Source organism: Geospiza fortis, unplaced genomic scaffold (assembly GCF_000277835.1).
Source record: "Geospiza fortis unplaced genomic scaffold, GeoFor_1.0 scaffold113, whole genome shotgun sequence".
Classification (NCBI taxonomy): Eukaryota; Metazoa; Chordata; class Aves; order Passeriformes; family Thraupidae; genus Geospiza; species Geospiza fortis.
In genome coordinates this window covers 1,887,965-1,901,149 of record NW_005054429.1, presented here as the reverse complement: position 1 = coordinate 1,901,149, position 13,185 = coordinate 1,887,965, and the positions used below count along the sequence as shown (strand labels likewise).

General features: G+C 35.9%; 1 protein-coding gene across 1 annotated transcript in view; it reads right to left on the bottom strand.

Moving 5' to 3' along the window:
• The window catches only part of ANO3 (anoctamin 3), a 112,072-nt gene that overhangs the window by 48,851 nt on the left and 50,036 nt on the right, over nucleotides 1-13,185 (bottom strand). The window contains 1 exon segment of the mRNA XM_031061879.1: nucleotides 1,444-1,596. Coding sequence (XP_030917739.1) covers nucleotides 1,444-1,596 — 153 coding nt within the window.

Genomic DNA, 13,185 nt, shown 5'->3' with positions numbered 1-13,185 from the left:
GTCTGTAGTCATGAACAAAAGTAAAGACTTTATGCAGCACCTTTTTACATGGAATAAATTTTACACAGAATTAATTTTAAATCTCAAAAAAATCACCTTAGATAAGTAGATTGAAGGCCTTCTGTGTCTCCCATTAAAGGAGAAGTGTGGACAGTGCCAGAGACATGAGATCAGATGAGAGAAGGCTCCAGGTTGCCAAAATGGTAACTCAAGGGAGTGGTTCAGTAATTGAGTTACCTGCTGGGAATTTTTAAATGTGTATGAACTGGGATGGTTTTTTGTTCAAATTACAATGTGTACTCTACATAAATGTTTTTCATCACTAATTTATTTATGCATAAAAAAAGTTTCAGCCTTACAGATTCCTATATTCACCTTATCTTTGAACACTTCAGTTCCCCAGCCTATTTTCCCAGATGTATTTGCTTGAGATTTTATTTTGATATTTGAGTTGAGTCTGGTTAAAGGCTCCAAAAGTCTGACTTGGTAAGGTTTGGTAAGTAAAGGTAAAAGAAAATGCAGTTAAACTTAAAATGTTTCCAATTTTACCTACCCGTTCCATAAATCCTATCACAGCTCCATACTACTACCTCAGATATTTTACTTTCTTGAAAGACGTGGATAAAATACAATGCTTGTGGAAAACAAAATAGTTCAGAACTTATAAAACCATTTGTTTCTGAATGTCAGTAATTCTGAACTGACAAAAGCTCTATTTATTTAAACTGGAACAAAATCAGCTATTTTTATTACCATAGTGTAACAATTCTTAAAAGTCTTAAAACCAAATTTTAGTCCGGTTAGCTATTTATGATTATTCAACATGCTATATTGTGAGCTACATCTTGCAAGCTCATTGCTTAAACCCAGAACATGTATTACAATTCTACTGAGATGAAAAATCAAGACAAAAGACACATGAAGAATAGAAGCTTACATCAGAATAGACTAAATATATACCTGTTCTGCAGGTCATTCATGAGACAGCAAAAATCCAAGGCAATGTTTCCCTGGCTCAATTTTCTTTCATTTTTTATTAATACTACTATTACTTACCACAGATTAACCAGAATAGCAACAACCTTAACCCCTTGAGAAACAGTGAGACATTTAATATCAAACATTCTGCTGAAAGACATAGAGGTTATATATTAAAGCAACAACATGGCTTACTGAAGCTGCTTCTGTTCTGCAAGCATGAGAAGCTGGAACTTTTCCCTCTGTACTGCACTACACTTCTGTGTACAAGCACGTATCTCCAAATAATTTTAAACACACACTATCAAACTACTCTTCTTATTAGTTTAATACAGTTAAGCAGATTATGAGAACAGCCTGACTGGAAAGGCTTGTAATTTTGTCCGTAATCTTTTATTAGTTCAGTAAAGTAGGGTAGTATTATAAAGGGGTTTTTTTTTATGTCACATAAGCTACAGGACTCACCTCCCGCTCTAACATCAGCCCTTCTGCTCTCAAATTCTTCTCAAATGTGCTTCTTTTTTCTACCTGTGGGCTTGATTTCTTGTAGACCAAGATGTAGTCAATGCGCTTTTTGCCATCTTTGAAGAAGAGTCCTGATGATGCCATGGCATCACTCTAGCAAACATAAAAGAAAAATACTCTAAATATGACATCTATAAAGATGAAGAGCCCCATTGTGAATTGTATGTAACACAGCACTTCCTAAACCATGGAAACAGCCACATATCTAAAGGATGATGAATATGCAACAAATTCAGAAGAACAAAAAAGTGATATGCATTAGTTGCTCAGGATTTCAAATTAATTAGAACAAAACAAAATAAAATAGCTTTGCAGAGCCCATATTCCAGTTATTTCAGCTGTGCAAAAACCTTAAAATTCTTGAGTGGTGTGTATTGATATAAACTTTTGTTTATCCCTACTTTCAATTGGGAATTAAAAAGAAAAAAATAAAGAAGTCAATTAAAGCAATTTTCTCAGCTTTGTACCTGTGCAAATTTTATAAAACAAACATACCTGTATTTTCTCCAAGACAGAAATAAATCTAAAAAATTAAAAAAGAATGCTATTGATTGGAATGTTTGCATGGACAGTCTAGTTGAAGTGCTTTTTCAGTGCCATGTTAGCCATGTTTCAATCTTGACTAGTTCCTTCCCACCATGCTTGCAAACACAAGGACTTACCCGATCTTGATATGGAAAACCCTGCTTTACATGCTACTGCTGCTAAGGAGCTATTTTTGCATTCTGTGGTTTGCATGCTTCAGAACAGAGACCAAATTAACTGGTGACAGAGTACACAATGATAGAATCATTAGGTTAGGATGGACCTCCAAGATCATTGAGTCCAATCAAACACCACCTTGTGACAATTGAATCATAGAACTAAGTGCCTCATCCAGTCATGTCTTGAACACTTTCACAGATAATGACCCTACCACCTCCCAGGGCAGCCTCTTCCAATGCTTAACCATCCTTGCAGTGAAAAAATTGCTCCTGATGTCCAATCTGAGTGTCTCCTGGCGCAATTTGAGGCCATTTCCTCTTGTCCTGTTGACTGGCAGAAGAGGCTGATCCCCATCTTGCTACAATCTCATTTCAGGTAGCTTTAGAGAGAAGGACTCCTCCAAAGCTCCTCTTCTGACTGAACAACTCCAGTACCCCCCACCTTACAAGGTGCGCCACCTCCTCTTGCAAGGAGTGCCTCGTAAGACTTAATCTCTCTAGACCCCTCACCAGCTCCACTGCCCTTCTCTGGACACACTCCAGCACTTCAATGTCTCTCTTGCAATGAGGGGCCCAGAACTGGATGAAATACTCAATGTGTGCCCTCACCCGTGCAGACAGCAGAGGGACAATCACAGCCCTGCTCTATTTCTGATACAGGCCAGGTGCCATTGGCCTTCCTGGCCAACTGGGCACACATATTCAGTCAGCTGCTGATCAGCACCCCCTGGTCCTGAAAATTTTAAAATCTGAAAAGGTAAACTGAGAAACTATTGATAGTGGGGCCCTGGAAAAATGTTAAAAATAGATTCTGAAAATGTTACGTTTTGTGTTTGCCACATCATATGAAATTGCACTTGCGTAAGCAGTATATGATAAATGATATAATTGTAGATGTGATGATTGTTTAGTAATTAAATATAATTATTGTTTAATCGTAAGAAGAATTATGAGAAACTATGTTAGAAGTTTGAGGGGGGTCACAAGGAGCCCATGCTTGGATGAAATCTATGTATACAATAGAAAAATATAAGTTTAATTATTAACATGGAAGTTATATAATGACAGTATATAAAAACATGTTCATCCCGAAACCCATGTCGGAGTCAGATTGGGTTTGTACTCCTGACACCCAAAGCTCTTCAATAAAAGCACCTGCATATAATCATTCTTGTGATTATGTGTTTCTGAACACTAACACTATCATAATCATCCTCTGGAGAATGCAGCACTCATTTAAACATGAACCATCCAGAAGAATGTTAGTTTCAAGAAGTATGCATGACACCCATCATAAATGTGTCCAAATGTTTATGATTGCTGCATCTTCTGAACAATGGGATGATGCTGGTCTTAGAAATTAATCCTATTTGGATTATTTAGGTATACAATTTACAATACTCAGTTATACCCAACAGGGATATTCTCTATTCAAAACTAGAACCATGTATCCGTGCACGATATCAGCATTATAAATACTGGATACCAGCTCACATGTTTCTATGTGAAATTCTTTTCTTATGCCCACATCTCTCACTGCCAGCTTTCTACACATTTAGTGCTTCTGAGAACTCCTCAGTCTGCAAAACCTAAAGCATTCTAACAAGATTCTTTCTCTGTCTTTGCTTTTTTAACTCGCAAAATAAAAAACAACCACAGTCTGTCTCAGACCATCTACCCTTCCAAAGTACACCATCTTACACCTGAGAACATTATTTAAGTGCATTAAGATTCAATTTAGAATCCTAGACCTCTAAGATCATTGAGTCCAACCATTAACCCAGCACTACACCTGTCCGCAAGGGTCACATTACACACCTTTTAGTTACCTCCAGGGATGGTGATTCCACTTCCCTGTGCAGCCTGTTCCAATGCTTGACCACCCTTCCAGTGAAGAAATTTGCCCTAGCAGCAGATCTAAACACATCCTGATTTAACTTGAGGATGTTTTATCTTGTCCTGTCACTTGTTATTGGAAGAGGCTAAGCCCCATGTGGCTAAACCTCCTTTCAGGTACTTGTAGAGAGTAGTAACACCCAGCCTGAGCTTCTTTTTCTCCAGACTAACACCTCCAGCTGCCTCAACCACTCCATGTAAGACTTGCACCCTGGATCCTTCTTAGAACACACTCCATCACCTCAATATCTTTCTTCATATTCAGATAAATAAGTCCAAATTAAGGTAGTAAAGAGTGTCAACCAAGACTGTTAGTGCACTGAATATAGGGTCTGTCACCCCTTCTAAGAATTCTGAATGGGACTGGTAGTAAAATCATTGTCTTTTATTTTTTTTTAATAATGTAATAGATTTAATGATCTAAATCTATAAGACCCAGAGGTTTGAGGGTGAGGTAGTAGACTGAAGGTTCAAAAGCACGAATTTAATTTTGCAAGTTTTTAAAACACAAACTTTTTCAGGTTCAAGACATGAACAATGAATCTACTATTGAACAATGAAAGATTCCTGCATAAGTATTTTACAAAATCAGACCAGGGCTGCTTTTATGGTTCATGAAGCAGGCACAATAAGATACCAAAAGCCTGGCTAAAACTCCCCCAAAGGGGAGATCTGGAACTTCTCTAAAACACTTTTTGCTCATGCAATTTCTGTACAGGCATGCTGCAAATTACACCCACCTTTTGTAATACACTTCTACTGCCTTTCTTTGGATTATTATTTCTAGTCCTTCTTTCCTCATTTCTGAAACATCTGATTTTCTTCAGTCTTAGAAAAACATGCTTTGTTTCTCAGATTAAATATGACCTCGTATTCATTAACATCAAACAGAATTATTCGGGGTCAATGTTAAAGACATAATGATCAGTGAAGACAGTAGAAAGAAATCTTCTATCCCAGTTTATCCCAGACCTCTTTCAGAGAACAACCCCCACAGATTTAGAAGAGCAATAGTGAAGCCACTTAGCACTGTCATGCAGTGAACCTGGCCTATATTACACTGATTTCATGACTGATTCGCTTCAATGCTACTGGCACCATTAGTTTCACTTTCGTGCTATTCACAAGCAACGCTGACCATCTATATTAGCAGTAATATAATAATTACTTAAGTAATTAAGTACCAGTAAAAGAATTTATAGGGTCTATTTGTATGGATGATTTAGTTGAGTTTTTTCAGTTGATCTGAAGGAGCTCCATAACATGAAAAGGTAACAGGGAGCAGTAATTTCAATTAAACATATAAGTCAGGGTATATTATCTATACCTAGCACAAGGAATCAGCTGTTAGTACAGTGGCTATTCAAACAGGTCATTTATTATTTATCTGCTGGTTTAGACCAATACATTAATTCATTCTTTCACCTTTTTCAAGAGAGAAGAGGATCAGAAAAGGAGAAAAGCATCAGAAGAAATATTTTGTGCAAAGACCTTACTCCCTAAGAGTTCCTGTTTCACCTGAAAAATGTGTATAAAAGGACTAATCAAAATTCTCTCATCCTCTCCATCACCTTACTCCTCCAGATTTTCTGAAACAGTATCTATCTGTCAAGCTTTCTTACACTTAAACATATATGAAAACTCATTTGTTTAAGAAAGCTCCTTTCAGAGTATTGCTACATAGTTCAGATAGTAAATGCAACAATTTAACTTAACCTTGTTCTTTCAAAGTCTTTAAATAGAAGAACTTCAACTTTGAGGCACCACTTCACTCAAGCTTGTCCATTATGCAGAATCATAATACACGGGCTTGCATCAGAGGCTTTGATACCATAGATCTGCTGCAGTTTCTTAGTTTTATTATGTGTCAACAGTTTTGGTTGCTTCATAGTTTGTGGTTAGTATAACAAATCACATGACACGCTGCTTTGAAAGTTTGAAAGCGTAAAATTCAAAATACTGCCACTATCATTCAACTGAAGTTTACACAAGGCAAAACACATTGATCAATTTAGCCTAGAAAAAGGAGTTTTGGCTCAATCAAAAAAAAAGGTGGAAGTACAATGCAAATATTTAGCAAAGCTATAAAATAAAAAGCTTGTATTTTCATTCAAACGTATAAAAAGAACTTCCTTGGATTTAGCCAACATGGAGGAATTTTTCAATACACTATTTTTCAGATTCTAATTAGTTAGAAATGCCCTTTTTACAAAGTGGGAACATCTGTTTTACTGGATCTTTCTCTCCCCAGTTAATTTAAGTAGCATAATTCACAATAATTGTAACTATTTCAACTTCATTTATGTCTCACTACTCTTCTGATCTGTAAATTAAACTTTTATCATTTTTTCACCCCATACACAGAAACAAATCTTTCTAAAGGGGGAATTGAAACCCTTCTCAAAACAGGAGCAAATTTTAGATTCATATAGTCACTGTATCCTAATTTAGTAGTATATTTCTTTGTTTTCCACCTTATACAGGTAAAAAGTTTAAGACAGTGAATAATATACTCTACCTAGGTGAATTTAGAGGTTAATGAGAACCACACATAGGTACAATATATATGTTGTAACCACTTGTTTCACGTTCAGTCCACCACTGACAACTCTCCCCAAAACTAACGTAACCACAAGGCTTAAAGCCTGACAAAAGAGGTGTTTACATTTCAATGGATTTTAAGAAAATTCCCATTCACTTGTTCAAATATTTGCAGCTTAAACTGTGCAACAGCTAAATACAAGTACATTCAAACCACTATGAAAGGCTCTAAGTTGTTTATATATTAAAGGCACTGCCTAGGAGAGCGCATGTAACTAAGAAATGTAATTAATTAAGTCCCTCTACCACCTGCTCAGGGTTTAGCCAGTGTCAGCTTGGATTTCTATGTATTCAGTAACTTTCTATAACATTGTCCAGCAGCCCTCAAATCCATATAATCACAAAAAACCCACAAGATCTCTGATAAGGACGTCCACAGCTCATTTTGGGAGAACTGCTTGCTATTTCTTGTTCTGAATTCAGGACAAATTTGGTTTTTTGTAAAAACCACAAAAAATTATGTTTCATACATTCATATGGCATCTTAGAGCCCAAAAAGCCCGGTATGGATTGTCATATACATATATATATACACATATATTTATGTGTATTTGTGTGTATATATGTACATATATACACTGTCAAACACACAGATACGTATACATGCATATACACTATGAATCTCTACACTTGTAAGAAAAATCAGCTAGGAACAGAGTAAGAAGAGCAGAAAGACACTTAAAATGCAAAACCACACTAGCTGCCAGAGGTGTGTCAAGGAAAAGCAGTTTTCTGTACCTCTTCATGCTTTTAAGACAACTTTCTGAGATAATAATGGGTTAATTCAGGGCTATTATATAATGAAGTAAGAAAAGGCAGCCATGGAAACAATTTGAAGAACTAGGGCTTAGAATTTTAACAGAAGTCAAGTCTGATCTGTTAACTTCTTCAGCATGGCAACTACCTTAAAATGAAAAATCTACATGAACAGCTTTCCTGTTCTATCTCTGAGAAGAATGGCTCTCTCTAATAAAAGAAAACTTTCTTTCAATATAATTTATTGATGATCTAGATTGATTGATCATCTTCATAAGATGCTAACAGGTTGAAAAATTACTGGCTGATTGAGGAAAACCACCCCATTTGTTTAGATTACTAATACTCCAAAACACTGTTACCATGATCTTGGCATTAACATCTTCAGTAATACTCACACCAAAGGATGTCACCATTTAAGTGGTGAGCGTTCATATCCACAGCTTATGCTTCATCTTACACCTTAAGTATTTTCTTGCAATAAACATATCTCTGATGCTAACTACAGTGGATATTCCCATGAACAAAAGTAGGATACCTAAATAATGCTTGCTTTATTTCAGGATGTTTAAAAATCAAAGCTGGGACTTCAATAAGTTTATAGACTTCTTAAGTTACCTGGAATTAGCTGTGAAGTGTTTTTAAACAGTACTAGGCCCATTTTTTAGATTCTAAAAACCTACTCTGATTAAGAATAATCTAAGGTGTGCTTTATGTGAAATTTTCTAAGCACACATCTAAGTTAGACTTCATCATTTTGTGTTTGTAGGAACAGATAAACTATAAACAGATTTACTAGAATCATCCTTTCAATTACTTAATTTCAAAAACAGATTGATGATTTTAAATGTATATTGCTTTAGCGTTCTTCTTGTGCAAATAACCTAGGAAAGAAAATTGGGGACATATTTGCATATGCAAAGACATCCAAACTATCCTGGGCATCAAAGACAACATGACAGGCTGCCATAATGACCCACGCTATTGCATTTCTGTAAGACTACACTGCCGGGCAGAACAAAGCTTTTTTCTGTGGAGACAAAGACTTCCAGAAATATCTGACCTTGCTAATTAAACTGCAGTTTAACCTTTTAGGATTTAATAATTTAGCAATTACTTTAGCTTCTTCACAGAGGATTTTTTTTCCATTTATAGTCTACTCAGACTTACAGAGGAAGCATGAAAAATACATTTGTATACATTATGAAAAACATATCTGACTTCAGGAAAGGAGTGGGTTAGGTGATATGCAAAATTTTTACAGGAAGTCTGTTCAATATTACCATATGAGGGAGCAGCAATGGAGGATGTTTGGAGACAAGAGGAGGCTTTTTTATATTTAACCTCTTCTAATATGCTCTTGAGGTCTAATAGGGATGTCTCAAGAAGCACACTAACATAACCACTGAAAATTTTTCTTTACATGTTTCTTTTCAAACATTTTTGTCTTTAAGTTGAAATTACTTGCTACTTACCCCAAATTTCCTGAAATATTTTCTGAGCTTTTTTTGGCTTTTTTTCTTTAATAAAACCTCACAGGAGATGAGAGTCAAGCACTAAAAGCACAAGCATGAAGTCAACTTTTGTTGCACTTTACCACATCCTTCCATTCTGGGATAATGATTTTATCTGTTATCATTGCTTTTAGGCTTTATTCACTTCTGTGTTATTAGACTGCATTTCTGGACTACCAGAAAAAGGCAGTAAATTAGGCTATTGTATAGGTAGCATTTCTTCATAGTTCCTGAATCCACAGTGACAATAATGCAAATCTTGTTCCAAAAATTATTTCTTTAACTTCCCAGACAGCAAAATGCATTACCTAGATAAAATATTTACAGGATCAAAGAGCGCAACAGTGATGTAGTGAATGAAAGGAAATGAAGAGCAATTTCTCAAATATTCCTATCTTGCTACTATACATGCAATGGCAATAGGTAAAGAATTGGTTGCTACTGATTTTGCCACTTCTCTCGGAAAATGTTGCCTTCCACTCAAGATAAAAGTCTGTTTTAGCCTGCTTCCCCTTCCTAAGGAAACTAGAGCATTTCAAGTACCAGCCTTCCACCCAGGGACCTTCACATTTTCTACATTTCCCTTGCAAAGCAGATACTACTCATTTTTGCTCAACAGACACTTGTTGGCCTCATTTTTCCTTGTGAGACCCCTTGGCAGAACCATACACATAAAGTGGTACTTTCTGTGCAATTTCAAGAGCAGCTGGTGATGAGAAGTTGGCAGAGATGGATAATGATGACAGCTTTTTCATGGGTCTGAGCAACTCACAATTTTTCAGTATGAAATCTGTGGATTCTGAAATATACCAACCTACACTATAGAAAACTATCAGTTATAAATCATAATCATGCAAACAAGAACAGTAGACGAATACACTGGCATCTGGTTGCTATAAGAAAATGCTCTGATTTTTCAAAGCTTTAAGATGTAACAGCAAGAATCAGATTTATGGAGGTATCATGCAAATAAGCTGAAAACTAAACAATTCCTGAAAAAAAAATGTGTGTTGTCTTTCATCATGTCAGCAAGACATGTTCACTACTGCTGAAGTATCCAGGCATCTTATTGCTGAGAAAGATAATGGCACCAAGAAGTAATTGCAAACAAATTTTTTTGCAATTTTCACCATAATCTCTAAAGAATACAACAACCCTTCTAAAACAAGCAAAAATTAGAAACATTAAAAAGAAGAGAAGAAGAATATGTTTTTATCCTTGTACTCCTGGTAAATGCAGTGTTTCACATTCTCATTATCTGGTCAGACTGAGCAAGACTTTTTATTGTGACAGATCAGTTTACACTTCAAATATGTGAGAGTACTTACCAGCTGTAAAGCTGTACTGTAGTATTCTGTTTTCAGCAGTCTCAGAAAGAATTGGATGCCTTCTTTTGCTAGTTTTGTAACAATTTGGGGAAGAAATTTCCCTAAAGCTTTTAAAACTAATTGCCACCAGGACTTCTATAATAATCCAAAGGCAAAACCTTTCTAAGACTAAATTCCTTTCTAAGACTAATCTAAATTCCCCTTGTCTTTTTCCTGTGGAAGCAGGCAAAGATAAAGGGAAGGAGAATCCTGCTTGGTTGCTTCAGGTGTGGCTTTTGCTGGGATAGAGTTCATTTACTTCACAGTAACTGGTACAGGGCTGGGTTTTGAATTTTGGGTTTAACCCAGCTAGGGTTAAAAACCAAGACACCTCATTTGCAAAAACAGTCCTTCTAAATGCAAAAGGAAGTTTCCAGAGTAGTTGTTGTGATAAAAGGAATTGTCACAGTTAAAAGCCGGAGGCACTGTGAGAAGACTGTTTTTAAACTCTGAACCAATTTGCTCAGTAGGTTGGTACATACAAAGACTGTAACATAAAAAGTGTATTTTTGTTTAAACTTAATACAAATATAAAACTCCTCTTTAAACTTTGAAAGAAAGTTGGCTTACTAGTTGACTATGAACTTCATAACTATCCTGAATGCAGGGCTTGGAAAAAATGCAACTAGCGATTATTTTCTATTTCACACGGAAATAGAAAAAAAGTATTTTGCTTTAGCGCAGTGAAATCCCTGTTATTAGACAGACAGTATAGCATCTGTTACTAGATTGTTTTGGCAGCAGCCTTACCTATTATTAAAACTATTTAGTGCTCAGTAACAGGATCTAAATTCTACAGACTCCACATTGCTTTTCTGCCTTTTCAGCCACAATTAACATAAAAGGCTTTGTCTGTTTAATCAACAAAATCAAACAAGAACATCCATTATTATTTGTCTTTGTTCAGCCAGTTTTGCAGAAACAGACAAAAAAATCTTCAGAAACAAGAAGTTCTCATTGCAACAGTTTAGATTAAAATGTAACCAGTAAAGGTTACCTATATGACATACATATATATATATAATATATCATCCCTGAAGTTTCATTTTCATGTCACAGATTTCCATTCTGTAAATACAATTTCCTGTAAGCCTTTTAAAAAATTATTACGTAGCTACTACTATAAAAGATCTTTCTAAAAGCATCCTATGAAATGAAGCCTCAGAGGACACATCTACCTGCGTTCCAGAATACTGCAGTAATGATGATGAGCGTGACAAGCATTAGAGATGTTGTAGGACTCGTCAAGAATGAATTCAATGCCAAAATCACAAAGTGCCACAGGTACCATCCATGAAACAACTCTGGAATGGTCTCCTGAAGAGGATAGCACATGTGCTGTGAGTGCAGCAGAGAAGCTTACAGTAATTCAAGCATTACTAGAGATTTGTAATACAGGATTACTGATGCCTACAGTAAAAAAAGCCTGTGCTGCAGAATTCACTATTTCCACAGCATGAAGAAGAAATTATTCAGAACTTCTTGAGGTTAAGTCATTTGTTATATATATGCAAGCAGTTAGGCTTAATGGAAAGGAGAATTAAGGGTCTCCTAGTTGAAAGTATGACTAAAAAATATACATTTTGTGAACAGAAAATCCATCATAATTCTCTGACATTATAGTTGATTAACTGCTGGAGAAAATGCATTGTGATGAATAGTATAATTACGCAACTACTAAGCAAGATAGCATGCCAGATTTATCTGGTGAGATGAGATGGCTTTTCCAGTGCTTGAGTTAAGGTTCCTGACAATGCGCCTATACTCACCTATACATAAGTGAGTTTTATCTCTCATTCAATAGGTCTAGATATCATTTTGATACTGCTTAGAAGAAGGATCTTATACTGTATCTAGATCACTCTTGACTGACCAATTGCTACATGAACATACTTCTACACTCTCAGAATTTCTGAGGCCTCCCAGACAACATGAATTCCACTCCATGTTCAGAATCCTATATCCTAAATTCTGTGCAATATAAATTTATTGAAAGAAGGGTACTACCTCTTAGATGAGTCAATAAAACACATAAGACTCTTTGATTTTATGTAATTTTGCTTGATTTTAGTACAGAGAATTCCATTCATTGATTCTGTCACTGAAACTATGATATTGTTACTAACACCTTCCAAAATCATCAGAATGAATAAAATCCTCTAACACTGTCTTCTTAACGTTGGCAAGCAAGGCAAAATTCCAGCTTCCAAATAAGAATTTGTACAAAACTTTTTAACCTATTTATACATTTTTAGCAAACAAAGAAATTTGTGTTCATTAGTTCTAAATTTATCATTCTCTTTCATTAACTAATATTCTATCCTCAATTGCTTATTTAGCTCTCTTGGAACATCCTAATTAGTCCATATTTTTAATATCTCTTTCCTGCAACACACATAGTCCCTTCTTTATGTTCTGGTTTCTGCAAAATGACCTTGCGATCCAAAAATCTTGCACACTTTGTATCCAATTTCAACAATATATCTCTCTTCTCCCAGGCTTTCTTCATTGAAGCATATCAAGTTCAGTTTAACAAAAGTAATTTCAGTAATTTTATGCAGTTGTGTTCCCATAATAGCAGCTCATGACAATTTTGCTAAATGCTAACTAAAAGTGATTTAAGACGTAACACACTGCCGGGGTGCGTAAGAATTGCCTGGCTAGCTCCACAGCACGCCAGCAGCTTCTTGGGACCGAGCTCTCCCCGGCAGAGGGGGAGATGGCCTCGGCCGTGCCCGAAGATCTGGCAAAGCTTGCGCTCCAGCTAAATGAGGTTGCACGAATCATGGAAAGAAGGCTAGGCAGGTCTCTGCAGCAGGGTGAGTTTTATTGAGGGAGAGGAAG